The sequence below is a fragment of the Lepus europaeus genome, chromosome 5, assembly GCF_033115175.1.
Source record: "Lepus europaeus isolate LE1 chromosome 5, mLepTim1.pri, whole genome shotgun sequence".
Lineage (NCBI taxonomy): Eukaryota > Metazoa > Chordata > Mammalia > Lagomorpha > Leporidae > Lepus > Lepus europaeus.
In genome coordinates, this window is record NC_084831.1 from 136,317,572 (window position 1) to 136,337,520 (window position 19,949).

The 19,949-nt window shown below is 37.5% G+C and overlaps 1 protein-coding gene across 3 annotated transcripts in view; it reads left to right on the forward strand.

The window, feature by feature from the left end:
• The window catches only part of KIFAP3 (kinesin associated protein 3), a 179,792-nt gene that overhangs the window by 95,708 nt on the left and 64,135 nt on the right, over positions 1 to 19,949 (forward strand). For all 3 annotated transcript variants that reach the window (XM_062192739.1, XM_062192740.1, XM_062192742.1), the window contains exons 12-17: positions 2,736 to 2,844; positions 6,418 to 6,530; positions 6,942 to 7,107; positions 7,780 to 7,905; positions 14,973 to 15,071; positions 16,173 to 16,258. In XM_062192739.1, the coding sequence (XP_062048723.1) occupies positions 2,736 to 2,844; positions 6,418 to 6,530; positions 6,942 to 7,107; positions 7,780 to 7,905; positions 14,973 to 15,071; positions 16,173 to 16,258 (699 nt within the window). The remainder of the gene's footprint in view (positions 1 to 2,735; positions 2,845 to 6,417; positions 6,531 to 6,941; positions 7,108 to 7,779; positions 7,906 to 14,972; positions 15,072 to 16,172; positions 16,259 to 19,949) is intronic.

Below are 19,949 nucleotides of genomic sequence, written 5' to 3' on the forward strand. Positions count from 1 at the left end.
TTATGTGTTGACTGTGTATCCTTTTTGAAACTCAAAAGTCATCTGGAACTAACAGAGAGTAATAAAAACAAGATTTAACAGAATGGGCTCTAAAATATATCTGGAGGGGGTCACTGTATTGGCTTCATGAAGGCATGTTATTCTAAAAAGAAAATTTTAGGTTATAAATAACAGGAATAACTTCAACATGTTGCTGGCAACTTAAGAAAACAAAATCTTTATTTAATATATGCTAAGTTAATTGGTGATAGATCAGAAAGAGAAAACTAGCTTTTCCAGAATATGGCATAAAACTTCTTCACTTCCCATTTATTATAACAGCTGTCCTCAACATGACAAATCTAGATTACTGCTAAATGACAGAGGTGGCCCACCTTTTCCTTCTTACCTTTTTGAATACTGCTTTCAGAGCCTCCTTCCGTTTTGCTTATCATTAGAGTTCTTTGCTCTAATCACACCATGTCCAAATTATTGAATCTAGCCTGTAGCTATCAACCATATATGACAGTCTCCAAATTTATACCTCTAGTCCAGGCATCTTCTAAACTCAGTCCTGCAGCCATAACTTCCTACTGACCATCTACATTCGACTTACCACCTATGCAGTTTAAGTCAACATATCTAAAGTACAAAATAACCGTCTTTCCCTTAAGATTTTCTCTATTTTTTCCTTCATAGTTATTAACATCACCATCCATGCAGCTGCTCAGTGCAGAATCCTGGGAGTCTTCTTATTCCTTCTCTCCTTTACCCACAATGTCTAATCATTTTTTTTAACTTTTATTTAATGAATATAAATTTCCAATGTACAGCTTATGGATTACAAAGGCTTCCCCCTCCCATAACTTCCCTCCCACCCACAACCCTCCCCTCTCCCGCTCCCTCTCCGCTTTCATTCACATCAAGATTCATTTTCAGTTCTCTTTATATACAGAAGCTCAATTTAGTATATATTAAGTAAATATTTCAACAGTTTGCACCCACATAGAAACACAAAGTGAACATACTGTTTGAGTACTAGTTATAGCATTAAATCACAATGTACAGCACATTAAGGACAGAGATGCCACATGAGGAGCAAGTGCACAGTGACTCCTGTTGTTGACCCAACAAATTGACACTCTAGTTTAGGGCGCCAGTTACCACCCTAGGCTCCTGTCATGAGTTGCCAAGGCTATGGAAGCCTTCCAAGTTCGCCGACTCTGATCATATTTAGACAAGGTCATAAAAGACAGGGTGAGGATAGTAACCAATGATCCTAAGAGTGGCATTAACCAGGTCTGAACAACTATACAGCATTAAGTGGGGAAGAGGACCATCAGTACACACAGGTTGGGAGTAAAGCCATTGGTGGTAAAGTAGAGGTTATGATTACAAAGGAATGAGACCCAAGTGCACTAGACAGGGTCTAGAACAAAGGACAGAGTCATTATTAGAGGAGCTAAGAAAGGTGCTGTCTAAGCTACAATTAAGTTTTCTGACTGAGAGGCAAATAGAACCTGATAGAAGGGGCTTGATAATAATCTGTTGGGCTTTAGGCCTTGTAAGTTAGGAGGCCCAGACCTATTTATCTCTTCATATGGGGTACATCCTAAGGGAGGTGTGAACCTCCTAGGGGAAGGCACTCTGTTGACTTTCATTACTTAGCTGGCCTGGGAGGAGAGCTGGCCGGGTAAAGGCAGGTGGCATCTCTAACAAGAAATTTACAGTTCTGCCTGCAATGTTGCTGACCCTACTTGACCATCCCCTCAGCTGCAGTGGTCACTTTGGAAGTTGGGCTGAGTGAAGGGCTTTTCAGCTTAGAGCCAATAAGATCTGTGGCTCTGACCTGGGCATCCTTCGACTCCAGGGCAGGTCCATTTCCAGTGATCCAACTCTTGGCAGAGCTGCCAGGGCTCTTCACAAGCTGACTTCTGCTGAAGCCCAGGCTTACCACGTTGAAAGCCACTGCAGTGGACTGGCCTGTTGGGTCTCCTTAAGGGCAGATCACTGTACAGATAAGCCATTAATAGGCCTGCCACCCATTGCTTCTGATGCCTAGTTGCATCCTCTGGTCTGCTTTAACAAAAACCAGGAGGAAAAGAAAGCTAGGCATCAGAAGTCTAATCAATTTTTAAGTCTCATTTTGATTCCCTTTCCTAAGTTCGTCTCTAATAAATCCTTATATCAGTATCCCCATTCCCCTAGCTGGTCCTTGCGTGCCATGATTTCACCTGGACTTTCCTTCTTACCTTCTATATGGTTTCCTGCAGTTTCTTGTCCTCTTTTTAGTGTATTTGCTACCCTGTCCAAATCTCAGACACAGACGTTATCCTAAAATTTCCTACTTATCCTTAGGGTAAAGCCCAAAATCTTTAATATGTATTCCACAGCCTAGACTGATCTGGCTTTTACTTAATTTCTCAGTACCGTTTCCCTTATTTTAGTCATCTTCACTTTCTTTTAATTTTCACTTTCAGAAGAATCGTATTATTTCCTGCATTATGTGACCTTTGCATCAATTGTTTTCTTTCTAATATTTCTCTTAGAGCTGTCAGTTGAAACTTTATATTTCATACAGAGCACTAGTACCTCATTAACTATTCATTCAGATATTGAACAATGAAAGCCTGCCAGTTTTATGTGTATATTACATTGTTTCCAATGTACAGTCTAACACATTGTAAGATACTGTTTTCTGGTTTTCGTTTTTATTTTTATTTTTTGAGTAAAATATGCCCTGTGCTTCTTGATAGTTAATGAAGATGCTCTTTGAATGTTCAGATGAACGAATTGACTTGGAGCTCATTTCTTTCTGCATTAATCTTGCTGCTAATAAGAGGAATGTACAACTTATCTGCGAAGGTTAGTACTTTTGATTTTCATAGGTAATCTCTTCAGGATACGATAACTGGCATACAGAAACTAATAAAACTGTTATGGAAGACAGAATGGAGATTCCTCGGATCTGAAACTAGTACTACCATATGACTCACCCATCCTACTCCTGGGAATTTACCCAAAACAACATGAAATCAGCATATGAAAGACTTATTTGTAAGCCCATGTTTATGCAGCTCACTTCCCAATAGCTAAGGTGTGGAATCAACCCAAATGTCCATCAACTCATGACTGGATAAGGAAAATGTGGTATATATACACTATAGAATACTACTTAGCCACAAAAAAGGAATTAAATCCTGTCTTTTGCAACAAAATAGATGCAACTGGAAACCATTGTGCTTAGCAAAATAAGCCAGTCCCAAAAGACAAATATATATTTTCTCTGATATGTGCTACTTAAAATAGAATACAAAAAATTTATAAGGATAAAACAAACATCTTATGATTTGATTATTGTTTTAGCCCTTATCTATACTCCTGTGTAGTAATGGATCTTTCTACTTTTTACTTGGGGAATATTATGGTTAGTGTTACATTAAATCTGTGATTATGAGGTAAATTCAAAATATGTTCTTGTAAAAATTAAAGAAAAAATAAAGAAGGAGGGGGATTGAGGGAAGGAGAGAAAGAGGTATGAAAAGAATGGTTGTCTTAGTTCTGTACCTATGAAATATAAGAAATCTGTTCTCTTTATGTTAATAATTTTTAATCATAAAAATAATGAATTACAGTGAGTTTATAAATCCTTTTTAAATAGTTATAATCCTTAAACTTCAGATAGAATAGTCTTGCATCATGAATGAGGACAGTTATCCTTCAGAAACATTTTATAAAACACTTATAAGCTGAATTTTGTCTAAGATTTATTTATTTGGGCCAACGCCGCAGCTCAATAGGCTAATCCTCCGCCTGCGGCGCCGGCACACCAGGTTCTAGTCCCGGTCAGGGCGCCAGATTCTGTCCTGGTTGCTCTTCTTCCAGACCAGCTCTCTGCTGTGGCCCCGGGAGTGCAGTGGAGGATGGCCCAGGTCCTTGGGCCCTGCACCCGCATGGGAGACCAGGAGGAAGCACCTGGCTCCTAGCTTCGGATCGGTGCAGCGCCGGCCATGGCAGCAATTTGGGGAGTGAACCAACGGAAGGAAGACCTTTCTCTCTCTCTCTCTCTCACTTTGCACTCTGCCTGTCCAAAAAAAAAAAAAAAAAAAAGATTGATTTAATTATTTGAAAGGCATAGTTGCATAGTTAGAGGGAGAAATAAAGAGAGATCCATCTTCCATCCACTGATTCACTCCCCAAATGGTCACAATGACCAGGCTAGGTTGAAGGCAGGAGCCAGAAGCTTCATCTGGGGTCCAAGCACTTGGGCTATCCTCTGCTGCTTTCCCAGGCAGTTGACAGGGAGTTGGATCAGGAAGTGTAGCAGCTGGAACTTGAACTGGCACCCATATAGGTTGCAGGGGCTGCAAGCAGTGGGTTAGCCTGCTGTACCACAGCACCTGTCCAGAAAGTTTTATTTTTTAAAAATCCTAGATAGAATGAATAGTCTATTACAGAATGGCCTATTGCAGAACAGTCTTATTACCATCTAAGGGGATACGTGCTCTCTCGGACTTACCCTAATGGTAGAGCTAGAAACATGCCAGGGGATTCCAATTCAATCCCATCAAGGTGGCATGTACCAATGCCATCTCACTAGTCCAAGTGATCAACTTCAGTTCATAACTGATCATAATGATAAGATTGTCAATGGGATCACATAAACAAGACTAGTGTCTGCTAATACTAACTGATAGAATCGAAAAGGAGAGAACAATCCAACATGGGAAGTGGGATACACAGCAGACTCATAGAATGGAAGATGTCCTAAACAGCACTCTGGCCTCAGAATCAGCCCTTAAGGCATTCCGATCTGGCTGAAGAGCCCATGAGAGTATTTTAGGCATGGAACGCCAAGACACTCTGGAAAAAAAAAAAAAAAAAAAAAAAAAGAGGACCTAAATGAAAGATATCTGTGAGATCCCAGTGAAAAGAACAAGCCATCAAAGAAGGAGGTACCTTTCTCTGAAGGGAGGAGAGAACTTCCACTTTGACTATGACCTCGTTTAAATAAGATTGGAGTCGGCAAAGTCAAAATGCTTCCATAGCCTTGGCAACTCATGACAGGAGCCTAGGGTGATTACTGACGCCATAAACAAGAGTGTCAGTTTGCTAAGTCAACAACAGGAGTCACTGTACACTTACTCCTCATGTAGGATCTCTGCCCTTAATGTGTTGTACAATGTGAATTAACGCTATAACTAGTACTCAAAATCTTAATATATACTAAATTGATATTCTGTATATAAAGATAATTGTAAATGAATCTTGATTTGAATGGAATGGGAGAGGGAGCGGGAGATTGGAAGGTTGTGGGTGGGAGAGAAGTTATGGTGGGAGGGGAGCCATTGTAATCCATAAACTGTACTTTGGAAATTTATATTTATTAAGTAAAAGTAAAAAAAATCTTTCAAGAAAATAAAGGGAAAAAAAGATAATTGAAAATGAATCTTGATGAAACATGGGATGGGAGAGGGAGTGGGAGATGGGATGGTTGTGAGTGGGAGGTTATAGGAGGAAAGCCGCTATAATGGAAAGTTGTACTTTGGAAATTTACATTTATTAAATAAAAGTTGAAAAAAATCTAAGGTGATAACATACAGGTATTCTAGGTTATTGTTACTATAATATCTTCGTAAAATGGCTTACTGTAGAATATGGTGTTTCAGAGTTTGTTCAGTAGTTTTTTTTCTTATAAAAATACAAATAAGGAAAGAGGAAAAAGCTTAAAAAACTTATTCTTACCATCTGGGAATAACCATAGGTAAAAGTATGGTATAAAGCTTTTGTGTATGTATAAATAAAAATGTGATTCTCTTTCTACATGTTGTGAGATATCTTGAACATCACTTCATGTGATTAAGTACATTTCTGAAGCATGATTATTAATAGCTATGAAATAGTCCATTAAGGGAGTTTGCCAATTTTGGATATTTAGTTTGTTGCTACATATCGTGTTTTACAAACAGTGTTACAGTGATTATAATTTCTCTGAATCTTTACATGCTTCCATTTTTATATTCTTAGGATAAATTCCTAAAAGTACAGTTTTTCTGGGTCAGTAGTATGTATTTTAAATTTGTGGTAGATATTTAAGACACAAAAAATATGATTGTATTTACACAAAGTTCTAGAACACACAAAACTAATCTATCTTTAAGAAGAAAAGATATGAAGAAGAGGAAGTGAAAAGAAGAAGTGATTTTACCTGGGGAATAGGGTTGATTGAGAAGGGACTCAAGGGGGACTTTCTGAAGTGAAAGGAAGTATTCCGTATGTTGATATGTGGATATAGTGAATATAGTTATCTAAATTAATCAGATTGTACACTTGAGATTTATGCATTTTATTGGATATAAAATGGTTTGTTTTAAGAAGTAGACAAATATTAAACTTAAGTTGACCTTCATTGGGGGAATTTTCTGTTTTCTGTTTCAGGAAATGGGCTGAAGATGCTCATGAAGAGGGCCCTGAAGTTCAAAGATCCATTACTGATGAAAATGATTAGAAACATTTCCCAGCATGATGGACCAACTAAAAATTTGTTCATTGTAAGTATAGTTTGTTGGCTTTCTATCTATTCAAATAGATTGGAAATTTAAGTTTTAAATTGCTACATTTGAGAAAATAACATTTACTGGTCTCTTATAAAATGTTAATTCATGACCCTATTTGACTCTTCTGTTATGAACTTCCTCCCAAGTGTAGGTCTTGGATATCTCAACCCATGTTTTAATGTTGCTATTTTTGTTTTGTGATCCCTACCCCTAATCCTATACACCCTACAGTCTTCTTGCCTTAAGCCAGTTCATCACAGTCTCTGTTAAAAATTTGAGTCAAGATTATTAAAATAAGGTAACCACATTTGATATTTGATATTTATTTTTTCCTAGGGTTTAAATTATCAAATTATTTCTAACACATAATGCTTTAAATTTATATTGAAATTCTGTTTTATTCAGGATTATGTTGGGGACCTTGCAGCCCAGATCTCTAATGATGAAGAGGAGGAGTTTGTGATTGAATGTTTGGGAACTCTTGCAAATTTGACCATTCCAGACTTGGATTGGGAATTGGTTCTTAAGGAGTACAAATTGGTTCCATATCTGAAGGATAAACTAAAACCCGGTTTGTGCTGAGTATTTTACTTTTGCATAATCACTATATCGTTTTGTTCTGTTGTGGTTAAGGTTGCTAGAACAGTGTTATGTACCTATTACACTAGGCAAAGCATTTTCTTCCCTCACCTGTGTTCTCCCAGACAGTGGTCACTGGGTCTCTTTTTATGTGTATGTTCTCTTCTCTTTTTGCTAATATATATGTTTTCTTAATATTAATTTCCCTTCCCTATCCTACCTTTCTTGCTTTTTTAACTTTTAACTTTTATACACACACACACAATCAAAACTATTTGAAGCATTTAAGTGAGTCTTAATTTCTGTGTCTACATTGTCATTCAGTGCATTTTCAAGGAATTATTTCTGTTTTTCCTGACTGCTACTCACCGTCATAAACTGTCATCTATGAAAATGGAAATTTAGGAGGGAAGTTATGGGGGGAAAAGCCACAACAATGCAAAAGTTGTACTTTGTAAATTTATATTTATTAAATTAAAAAAAGAAATAAAATTAAAAAAAGAAAATGGAAATTTGGAAAATAACAGTTAAGAAGTGTCTCAAGAATTCCCAGGAACTAATTTAATAGCTTCTAGTCTCATTTCTGCACAATGAACATTGGTAACTTCAGTAGATTTGGGACTCGACACTTCAGTGACACTTTTCCGCGTGTTGACTTCACCAGGTGCTGCGGAGGATGACCTTGTTTTAGAAGTGGTGATAATGATCGGAACCGTGTCCATGGACGACTCCTGTGCTGCCTTGCTAGCTAAGTCTGGGATAATCCCTGCACTCATTGAATTGCTAAATGGTAACTTGATTCATTTTCATGTTGATGTGTAAGCAGGTTGTTTACATTTTTAACTATAAAATGCAGAATCTGCAATCATGAAATGTTATTTATTTTGTTTCATCAATTGTAGAAATCTATATAGTTAAGAAAAAGGAATTAAATATTTCATTATTAGGGATTAGATGGAATAATATCAAAGAACTTCAGGTTGCAAAGTTTAAAAAGTTAAAAAAGTAATTTGTCACCAATTTTACAGATTCTGCCCTCCTTTCACTAGCCTTAAACAGTTGAGAGTCTATCATTTCTTCTTTCTGTTAAACATTTTGTTGATTTGAGTTGAATCTCCTATCTTATGCAAAGCATGCTTTTTATATATTGTTTCTTAGTAGGACAGTTCACCTGGAAGCATATTCCAAACATCATTATTTCTTTCGAGTTCCAGAAGATGTTCTCCTCTGAATTTTCTGGGATGATGAAAATGTCAGTGTCTGTACTAACCAATACATACAGTTGTTTCTTCTTTAAAGATTTATTTATTTATTTGAAAGGTAGAGTTACAGAGACAGAAGGGAAGAGAGAGAGAGATCTTCCATATGCTGGTTCACTCCCCAAATGGCAACAACAACAACAACAACAAAAACAGTTGGGGCTCTTCCAATCTGAAGCCAGGAGCCAGGACTTCTTCTGGGTCACCCACCTGGGTGCCCTGGGCCCAAGAACTTGGGCAATCCTCCACTGCTTTCCCAGGTGCATTAGCAGAGAGCTGGATAGGAAATGGAGCAGCTGAGACTCAAACCTGCACCTATATGGAATGCTGGCAGGGCAGGCATTGGCTTTACCCACGGTACCAGCCCCCACATACAGCTGTTGCATACTTGAAGTGTAACTGAGTTTTTAACTTAATTAGCTGCAGTGGTTTCTGTCTACAATATTTGACAGTGCAGGCCTAGAATCTTCCCCTTATATTTGTATTTCTCTTCAGTGGCCAGGGCTCATTATTCTTCATATGGCATACAAAAGCTATCTGGGTCTAATATTATTGTATGAGGTACAAGTTCTCTAGGATATTTTTTTTCTTTTTTTACAGGCAGAGTTAGATAGTGAGAGAGAGAGAGACAGAGAGAAAGGTCTTCCTTTCCGTTGGTTCACGCCTCAAATGGCTGCTACGGCCGGCGTGCTGCGCCGATCCAAAGCCAGGAGCCAGGTGCTTCCTCCTGGTCTCCCATGTGGGTGCAGGGCCCAAGCACTTGGGCCGTCCTCCACTGCCTTTCCGGGCCATGGCAGAGAGCTAGACTGGAAGAGGAGCAACCGGGACAGAATCCGGCGACCCAACCGGGACTAGAACCCAGGGTACCGGCACTGCAGGCGGAGGATTAGCCAAGTGAACTGCGGCGCTGGCCTCTCTAGGATCTTACTCATTAAAAGTATCTAATAAAGTTCTGGAGTTCTGTTTTCCCAGTAGGGTGAATATAGGTAATGCTAATATATTATATAATTCTCTGTTAAAAAAACCTAGAAAATAGGATTTTGACTGTTTTTACCATAAAGATTAAATGATAAGCTGGATATATTTACCTACCATGATTGGATATCACACAATGTAAACATGCATTGAAACATTCTTATAGTACCCCATAAACATGTACATTCTTATGTGTTTGTGAAAAAAAAAATGTTTACTAAAAGTAACTAATGGAATCTGGTATTTGGTGCAGTAGTTAAGTCCCCACTTTGGATGCCCACATCCCATAATGGTAGTGCCTAGTTCAAGTCCAGGCTACTACACATACCATGCTGCTTATTAACATGCATTCTGGGAGGCAACAGATGATGGTACAGTTATTTAGGTCTCAGCCACCCTTGCTGGAAGACCTAGTTTGAATTCTAGGCTCCTGGCTTTGGCCTGGCCCATTGCTGTCTATTGTGGGCATTTGGAGAATGAACCAAAAGATAGAAGATTTTGTCTCTCTGCCTGTCTCTCTCTGCCTTGCAAATAAAATGAAAAATAAATAAAATGTTTATATGCTAATGTGATATATCAAAGAACATACTCATCTCAGTCCTTTCTGTATCTTGTATAATATGTATATGCATTCTGTATTAATTTTAATAACTCTTTAAATATAACACACAGAAAAATATACAAGTTAAATATGCATGCCTCAGTATGTTTTCAGAGTGAGCACACCTGTGCTGTTATCAGCCACATAAAGAAATGAAACATCACCAGCATCCTAAAAGTACCCCCTCCTTCTTCTCCCAGTCATTACTACCTCTGTTTTATCAGCAACATATTTGTTTGACTTGATTTCGAACTTTAGATAAGTGAAATATGATTCATTTTGTCCTACATTATATTTTGAGATTCATCTGTTTGGTATATAGAAATTTGTTCATTTTCATTGCTGCATTTGTACAAATTTACCACTATTTATCATTTATCTATTGATAAATAGTAGAGTTTTCAGGGGAGGAGAAAGTGTGTTTTAAATAATGCTCCAATGAACATTCATAAACCTTTCATTTGGTGAACATATGTACTCATTTATATTAGATATATACCTAGGAGTAGAATTGCTGGGACATAATGTTGGCCTATGTTTATTTTTTGTAAATTGTGTAAATCTATTTTCCAGTGTAGTTGTGCCAAGTTTCAGTCCTACCTATAATGTAAAAAAAAGTTGCAGTGATTCTACATCACCACCAGCTTTGGGGTGTCATTAGTCTCTTTAATTGCAGCCTTCCTGTAGTGGTGCCTCACTGTGGTTTGATTTTGTATTTCCCTGATGACTAATGAAGTCAAGCACGTGTTTGTATTTAGTGACCATTTATTTATGGCCATTAAAATCAAGTGCCTACTTAAGACGTTTGCACATTTTTCTTCTTAGAGTCCTTTTATAATTTGATGTGTAGAACTTTAATCATCTAGAAATAAGGCACCCATATAAGCATTCCTTCTCAGAATTGTGGTATATATGTGTTTAATTGGTACACCCATGTCACAGCCAGACATTTTCAGATTAACAGTAATTAGAAGAGAGTCTATGTAGTTGACAGAGTAGGAATGAAAAGTTGCACAAAGTTGGAGCAAAATGACTTGTGTCCAGGAATTACTGTCCACAATGATTTAATCAACAGAGCTGACAGTGAGCTGCCAGAGCCAGTTCACGATGCTTTTATTATTTTTTGATGTTGTCCAACATGAAATTATCATACCCACAAGCTATATAATACTCTCTTTAAGAAATATATAAATTTTCAAGACTAAAACACTTGTGTTGAATGAGGAAGCACTATACCAAGAGAGTAACAGGGATAATGGGAAGATTTTTAATTAGACAATGATCTTGGGATTGAGATTTAATTCTAGGGTATTACGAATTCCTTAAATCTCCTAGGACATATATGGCACAATATTCTTCCCTAGAAAAAATTCTCTTTGGAAATCTTCTAAATGTAGTCATCTGTTTTGTTCATGTTAAAAAAAAAAAAAGAAGAGTAGGGGGTCAAGTTTCATCTTCTGCATGTGGATATCCAGTTTTCCCACCACCATTTAAGTCTTTTCTGCATCATGTGCTTCTGGTTACTTGGTCAAGAGGCAGTTGGCCGTAGATGTGTGGATTCAGTTCTTGAGTTGCTAGTCTTCCATTATTCTATGTTGTCTGTTTTCATTCTGGTAGCATGTTGATTTGGTTACTATAGCTCCGTAGTATGTTTTGAAATGTGATGTAGTGATGCCAACAGTTTTGTCTTTTTAGCTCAAAAATGCTAAGGCTATTCAGGGACTTTGTGTTTCCATATGAAATTTAGGATTTTTTTTCATACTTCTTTGATGAGTATTTTGATAGGAACTACATTGAATCTGTACATTTTTTCAGTTGTATGGACAAAAAAAGTCAGTTCAAAATGGATAAAACTTAAGTATAAGACCTGAAACCATAAAACTACTAGAAGAAAACATAGGGAAAATACTTTAATATGTTGATATAGGAAATAATTTTTTGGATAAGAAACCAAAGGCACAGGCAACAAAAGCAAAGCAAAACAAATGAGATTATATGAAAGTAAGAAGCTACTGCACAGCAAAAGAACAGCAAAGTGAACAGACAACCAACAGAATGGGAGTAAATATTTGCAAAGTATTCATCTGACAAAGGATTATATCAAGATTATTAAGGAACTATAGGGCCAGTGTTGTGGCATAGCAGTTAATTTGCCTCTTAAGACACTGGCATCCCATATCTGAGTGCTGGTTTGAGACCTGGCTGCTTTACTTTTTTTTTTTTTTTTTTAATTTATTTGACAGGTAGAGATATAGATAGTGAGAGAGAGACAGAGAGAAAGGTTCTGGCTGCTTTACTTCTGAAACAGGTCCTTGCTATGTACCTGGAAAAGCAGAGGATGATGGCCCAAGTACTTGAACCCCTGCCACCCAAGTGGGAGACCCAGATGAATTTACTGGTCCTTGGCCCAGTCCCAGCTGTTTGCAGCCATCTGCAGAATGAACCAGTGAATGGAAAAATACCATATCTGCTCACTGGTTTGAGGCCTACCTGCTCCACTTCTGATCTAGCTCCCTAATAACAGCCAGGGAAAAGCAGCAGAAAGTGGCCTATGTGCTTGAGCTCCTGACCCACGTGAGAGACCCAGGAAAACCTCCTGCCTCCTAACTTTGGGCTGGCCCACTCCCAGCCATTGTGGCCATCTGGGGAGTGAGCCAGCATATGAAAGATTCTCTCTCTCTCTCTCTCTCTCTATGTATGTGTGTGTATCTGTAACTCTGACTTTCAAATAAATAAATAATTCTTAAAAAGAATGTATAAGGAACTCAAAAAACTTAAACTCGGACAATATAATTAAAAAATGGAGAAGAAATACAGGTGACCAACAAACACATGCAAAAGTGGTCAATATCATAGCCATCAGGGAAATGAAAATAAAAAACACAATGAGGTATCATCTCACTCCAGTTAAAATGGCTATCATTAGAAAGACAAAAAATAACAAAATTGACAAACATTGTTGATGGGAATGCAAATTAGTACATCCATTATGGAGAACAGTTTGGAGGTTCCTCAAGAAACGTCTACCACATGAACCAACCATTCAAATTCTGGGTATGTGTGAATGTGTGTGTGTGTGTATGTGTATGAAATCACTCACATGTTTAATGCATCACTATTTTCAACAGCCAAGATATGGAAACAGCCTACGTATACACTGAACCCATCATCCGAAAGGAAAAGTAAAATATGGTATATAATACACATTGGAATATTACCCATTAAAAAAGGAAATCCTGAATATTTACAACGGGATGGATGGAAGATAATGATTATGTTAAGTGAAATAATAGACAAATACAACAAGTTCTTTCATATGCAGAAGCTTAAAAAAAGTTAATCTGAACTTAGAGTAGTGACTAAACGAGAACAGGAAGGTTGGAGGGAGGAAGATGAGGTAAAGGCTACTAAAATATGCTTAAATAGAAATAATAGGTTTTAGTATTCTATAGCATGGGGGGCAGTTATAATTCACAACAAAGTACTGTATATTGTATTAAAAAATTGGACAAGAGGAGCTAGCAGACTCCAGACATGGAGGAAGGATAGGAATGTGGGGATGTTGCCTGCGTATATTGAAAAATTGCCCTGCATTCCAAGAAGATGTATAAGTATTACATGTTAATAATTTCGAAAGTAAATTAAATTAAAAAAGTAAAAAATATAATTTGAGTCCATGTATTTTTGGAGAATACTGCTTTGGTGAGTTAGTGAAGGAGATCATTTGAGGTAGATTGGATGTTAAGAAGCCCAGAGTTTTCTCCTCAGAACTAGATAAATACTGTGTTGACCTGGAAATCTGTTTCTTATATGTCAATGAACTGTTGCCAAGAATTGATAGCAAAATACACTATTTGTGATCCAATTTTATTATCAGTTCATAAAATTGGATTCTATAAGTAATTAGCCTTTGGTGCTATGTATTAATCAATGAATATCAACTAGTCAGTTATATTATTCTTAGCTTTTATAATTACATAACACTTTTTACAATTAGATTGAAACTAAAATGCTTATTATTTTATGCCTTTTGTAAAGCTTAATTTTTGTGAACTTTATTCAATAATTTTTTTTTTTTTTTGCAGGCAGAGTTAGAGAGACAGAGAGAAAGGTCTTCCTTTTTCCGTTGGTTCACCCCCCAAATGGCCGCTACGGCCAGTGTGCTGCGCCAGTCCGAAGCCAGGAGCCAGGTGCTTCCTCCTGGTCTCCCATGCGGGTGCAGGGCCCAAGCACTTGGGCCATCCTCCACTGCCTTCCTGGGCCACAGCAGAGAGCTGGACTGGAAGAGGAGCAACCGGGACAGAATCCGGCGCCCCGACTGCAGGCGGAGGATTAGCCAAAGGAGCTGCAGTGCCGGCCTTATTCAATAAAATTAAATGCCTTTATATAAATAGTCCAGTTTCTACCAAAAGCTTAGGATTTAAAAGATGTGATTCCTTTCTCATGTGAAATCAACATTGTGAGACAAAATAGGACCATATTTATTTCATAAGTTAGAATTTTTCAAAAAAAGACTTATGTAAACAAAAAAATCCATTGGTGCTAAGTGTTACTGTTTTACATTAGAACAGAAGCTAATTTAATCCATTTCTTTATATCTATTGATAAAGATCATAGAGAAACCCTGTTTCTGTTCCCTTTCACCAGTCTTGTCTCAGTTCTTCCTGGGTTCTCGCTGATGTTTTGATAGAACCTATTTCAAATAGTTACCCAGCAACTCATAAATGATACTCCTATTCATAAATGATATTCCTTCATATTTTTCTTTGTATTTCAAAGAAACATAACTGACAAATCTACAGCAGAATTTATGAAACTTCTGGACTGATCGTGGTTATATAATTTAAAATGAACACCTTAGACATAGATAGTATGTTGCTGAATCTTATAACTAATTTAAACTAAATGTACTTGTTTCTCTATTTCAGTTTTTCTTCCTTCTCCAGGACTCCCCTCAATGTTTTTCAATTGGTATGTAAATGTAATATTTTTTCATTCGAAATTGTGTTTCCTTTCGTTTAGCTCAACAAGAAGATGATGAATTTGTGTGTCAGATAATTTATGTGTTCTACCAGATGGTTTTCCACCAAGCCACCAGAGATGTTATAATCAAGGAAACACGTATCCTTTCAATGTTTACATTAGATAATGACATTTCACATATTCCTAAAGTTGCATCTTTGTGCTTTTTGTCTTGCAAATGTGGAAATAATGTTAAAAACACACCAAACTTTGGAATAAACATAGAAGACAACTATTTTCCATTAACGCTGTTGACCCCAAATCTGTAATGAGAAGAATCTATTAACTTGTCAGGTTATGGTTCAAGGAAATTTAACAAGCTTACCAGAAATTCTTTGTCATGAACATAATTTAAGTATCAGAGCTTCCTAGGGCTATTCTTAATGCAGCTACCAACTATATGCTAAGTATTTTATATCTCCAAAATCTCTTGCAGCTCACACATCCCATTGATCTGTATTTCATGTTACTAGCACAATAATTTCACCTCACTTTTATAACATTTTTATAACATCTCAAAACTAATCATTATTTTACTTGTTGCTTTAAAAAAAAAACATTGCTTATATAAAATTTACAATATGTTGACCTATTCCCTGTTTATTACCTTTTTTGAATCCACTCCACTATTCATCTGAATTAATTTCCTTTCATAATGAAGGAAGGCAAAAATAGATCAAGAAAGCTTTAGTAACGATACAACTCTAGAGCTCCTTCTTCAATTATTTGTACATTTTCAAGAATATGGCCTTTTTTATTTATTTATAGCAGATGACACATTTCATGTCTTTCATATATACAGATTTAGGAGCATAGTGATCCCTCCTACCCTACTCTCCCTCTTGCCAGTCTTCTCTCCCTCCTTCCTTCCTTTCTTATTCTTTCTTTTAATTTTTATAATGACATACTTTCAGTTTTTTTTTATAATCATAAGATTAACCCTCCACCAATTAAAGAATTCAATAGAAGAAAAAACAATTTACTTATTTGTATCTAGATTTTTCTCTTTTGTGTCTCCTATTCCTGTTTCGTGAAACCAATGAAATAAGTTTCTTCTCATCTTGCATCAATGACTTCATTTTAAAACGTAAAGTCAAATTTCAATTTAGAAATTAAAATTAGAGAGATGTGGGGATTTCTAATGTAATTGAACATCCAAAATCTAAAATGCAATTTGTGTCTTTAACTATTTTTATTCAGAGGCTCCAGCATATCTCATAGACCTGATGCATGATAAAAATAATGAAATCCGAAAGGTCTGTGATAATACATTAGATATTATAGCGGTAAGTAATTATCTTTTCTTCATAAAGTATAAGATTTCAGTTGGGGGGATAAAGAAATTATAAACTTACTTTAAGCTATCATTGAGTATAAACATAACTTTATATTTTGGGAAGGTTCAGGAAATCCGATAATATTAAATTTACTTTAAAAACACTCAATCCTTTGACTTTCAAATATAAATTCCTTAAAGAGGTTTTATGCATATTCCGAGTTTAAGTCTGATCTACACTTGTTTTTCTGAGAAATTATTGTATAGGAACAGCAATTTTGGTGACATTTTTGTCAAAACTCATACGATCAACTTTGCATTTTGGTCATTAAAATAAATGTTGTGTCATCTATTTTTAGATATTTGATAATTTTTGCAACTTACATAGACTTGTTTTATAAGTTGTGTAAGAGTAATGTGTCATATGTCAATCATGACTTCAGAGGTTTTGAAAAATACATGAGTAGAGGGATACAGACAGAGGAGATAATCTAAGTCTGAAATTGGAAACTTTATAACCCTGCCGACGTCTCTCCAGAAGTTATGCTGCCCATCATCTTCTTCTGCTTGGATGTAGGCCTTACACCAGGGATATTCCTGATACTAGATTATTTTGAGTATTGTTTTCACCTATGGTGTATACTTTGCTCCCTTCATTGTACTGGATTTGGGTTCACCTTTTAAAAAGTAGCTTCACTGACTGTAGCCTATTCAGTAGTTTTAAATTCTAACTTTGATCCGGTGTTTGGCCTAGTGGTTAGCATGTCTTTTGGGACACCTGCAACCCATATGAGAGTGCCTGGTTAGAGTCCCAGCTCTACTCCTGTGTACGGAGTCCTAACATGCACCCTGAGAGGCACAGGTGGCAGCTGTAGTTGCTGTGCCCCTGATACCCAGTGAGAAACCTGGATTGAGTTTGTGGCTCCTGGCTCCAATGTGGCCCAGCCCCTGGCTGTTGTGGGCATTTGTGGAATGAACCAGAAATTGGCAAATCTTTCTGTCATACTCTGTATGCCTTTCAAATAAATAATATAATTATTTTTTGAAATAACAGACTTTTAAATAGGTCAGAATAACATTTTTAATAAATTAACAGGTTCATTGGAAATGATTAAGCTGGCATTTTTTCCAGTGATTTTCTTATGAACCTGGACATTAACCATCAGGAACTTCTTGTCAATTTCCCATTTGCTAGTTCAGAAATTAATTTTGCTATCATCTGCTTTTTAGATTTGACTAAGTACCTTATTCCTAGTTTGGAACTAAATGGTAACATTGACATTTTAGCTTTGATCTCCAAGAATAATGAAAATGCCTGTATTAAATACTTGCTGTCCCAAAATATTTTATACATGTAGACTTCTAGTCACAGAGCTTAGGAATATAGACTATTTCATACTCCTAGAGCTCAATATCATGGTTCATGTATTATTTCCTAATAAATTACTGTGTTGTATATGAGGAATATAATACAAACTAAGAAACTTCTTAAAGTTCTATTGCTATTATCTTACTTTAAACAATGAAGTTAGGAGTTGTCCATATGTTATAAATTACCTTTAGTATACTTTTTATCTACCTTCTTTTGAGGACAGGCATATGGGAGATGATATATTTAGATTTACTGAGTTGGTGTCTTTGGTTACAAGGTAAGTTAATGATGGTTCCAAAATGCCAGCTCAGCCATAATATTAAGAAAATTAGGAGACAAGCATTTGGCGTGGCAGGTGGAGCTGCTGCCTATGGTGCTGGCATCCCATATTGGCACCATCTCGGTCCTGGCTACTCCAGTTCTCATCCAGCTGCCTTCTGGTGTGCCTAAGAAGGTGACAGAGGATGGCCTGAGTACTTGGCCCCTGTCCCCAAGTGGGAGACTCAGAGGATGCCCTTGGCTCCTGGCTTTGGCCTGATCCAGCCATTTGGGGATTGAACTAGCAGATGAAAGATATATTCTTGCTGTGTAACTCTACTTTTCAAATAAATAAAATTTTAAAAAAGAGAAAGTTTATATATAATATGAATATATTGGTTATAAAATTTAAAACAATTTTATTGTTATTTCTAAACTCTGAGTTCAAGTCTCTTCCTTTAAAAAATATTTTAAAAAACATTCTTTTCAGTATTTTCTAAAGATTTATTTATTTGAAAGGCATAGTCCAACAAGATTAGTGATAGAATAAACTAACTGATAGAATAAAAAAGGGAGAGAATGATCCAACATGGGAAGTGGGATACACAGCAGACTCATAGAATGGCAGATGTCCTAAACAGCACTCTGGCCTCAGAATCAGCCCTTAAGGCATTCCAATCTGGCTGAAGAGACCATGAGACCACGAGACCACGAGAGTATTTTAAGCATGGAAAGCCAAGACACTCTGGAAAAAAAAAGAAAGGAAGACCTAAATGAAAGATCTCTGTGAGTGAGATCCCAGTAGAAAGAACGGGGCCATCAAAGAAAGAGGTACCTTTCTCTGAAGGGAGGAGAGAATTTCCACTTTGACTGTGACCTTGTCTGAATAAGATCGAAGAAGGCGAACCCTAAAGGCTTCCATAGCCTTGGCAACTCATGACTAGAGCCTAGGGAGATTACTGACGCCATAAATAAGAGTGTCAAATTGTTAAGTCAGCAACAGGAGTCACTGTGTACTTACGTCTCATGTGGAATCTCTGTCCTTAATGTGTTGTCCAATGTGACATGATGCTATAACTAGTACTGAAACAGTATTTTACACTTTATGTTCTGTGTGGATGCAAACTGATGAAATCTTTACTTAAAATATACTGAATCAATCTTCTGTATATAAAGATAATTGAAAATGAGTCTTGGCCGGCACCACGGCTCAATAGGCTAATCCTCTGCCTGCGGCGCCGGCATACCGGGTTCTAGTCCCGGTCGGGCTGCCGGATTCTGTCCCAGTTGCCCCTCTTCCAGGCCAGCTCTCTGCTGTGGCCCGGAAGTGCAGTGGAGGATGGCCCAAGTGCTTGGGCCCTGCACCCGCATGGGAGACCAGGAGAAGCACCTGGCTCCTGGCTTCGGATCTGCACGGTGTGCCGGCCACAGCACACCAGCTGCAGTGGCCATTGGAGGGTGAACCAACGGCAAAGGAAGACCTTTCTCTCTCGGTCTCTCTCTCTCTCACTGTCCACTCTGCCTATAAAAAAAAAAAAAAAAAAAGAATCTTGATGTGAATGGAATGGGAGAGGGTGCGGGAGATGGGAGGGGTAGGAGTAGGAGGGAAGTTATGGGGGGGGGGGGGAAGCCATTGTAATCCATAAACTGTACTTTGGAAATTTATATTTACTAAATAAAAGTTAAAAAAATACAAAAAAAAAAAGGCATAGTCACAGAGAGGCAGAGAGAGAGAGAGGTTCTCCATCTGCTGGCCCACTCCCCAGATGGCCGCAATGGCGGGAACTGTGCAGATCTGAAGCCAGGAGCCTCCTCCAGGTCTCCCATGTGGGTACAGAGGCCCAAGGACTTGAGCCATCCTCCACTGCCCTCCCAGGCCACAGCAGAGAGCTAGATCCAAAATGGAACAGCTTGGACTTGAATCGGGGCCCACATGGGATGCTGGCACTAGCAGGCAGCGGCTTCACCTGCTACACCACAGTGCCGGCCTCCCATTTCTTTTCATTTTATGTGAAAGGCAGAAAGACAGAGAGATCTTCCATCCACTGGTTCCCTCCTCCAATACACGCCA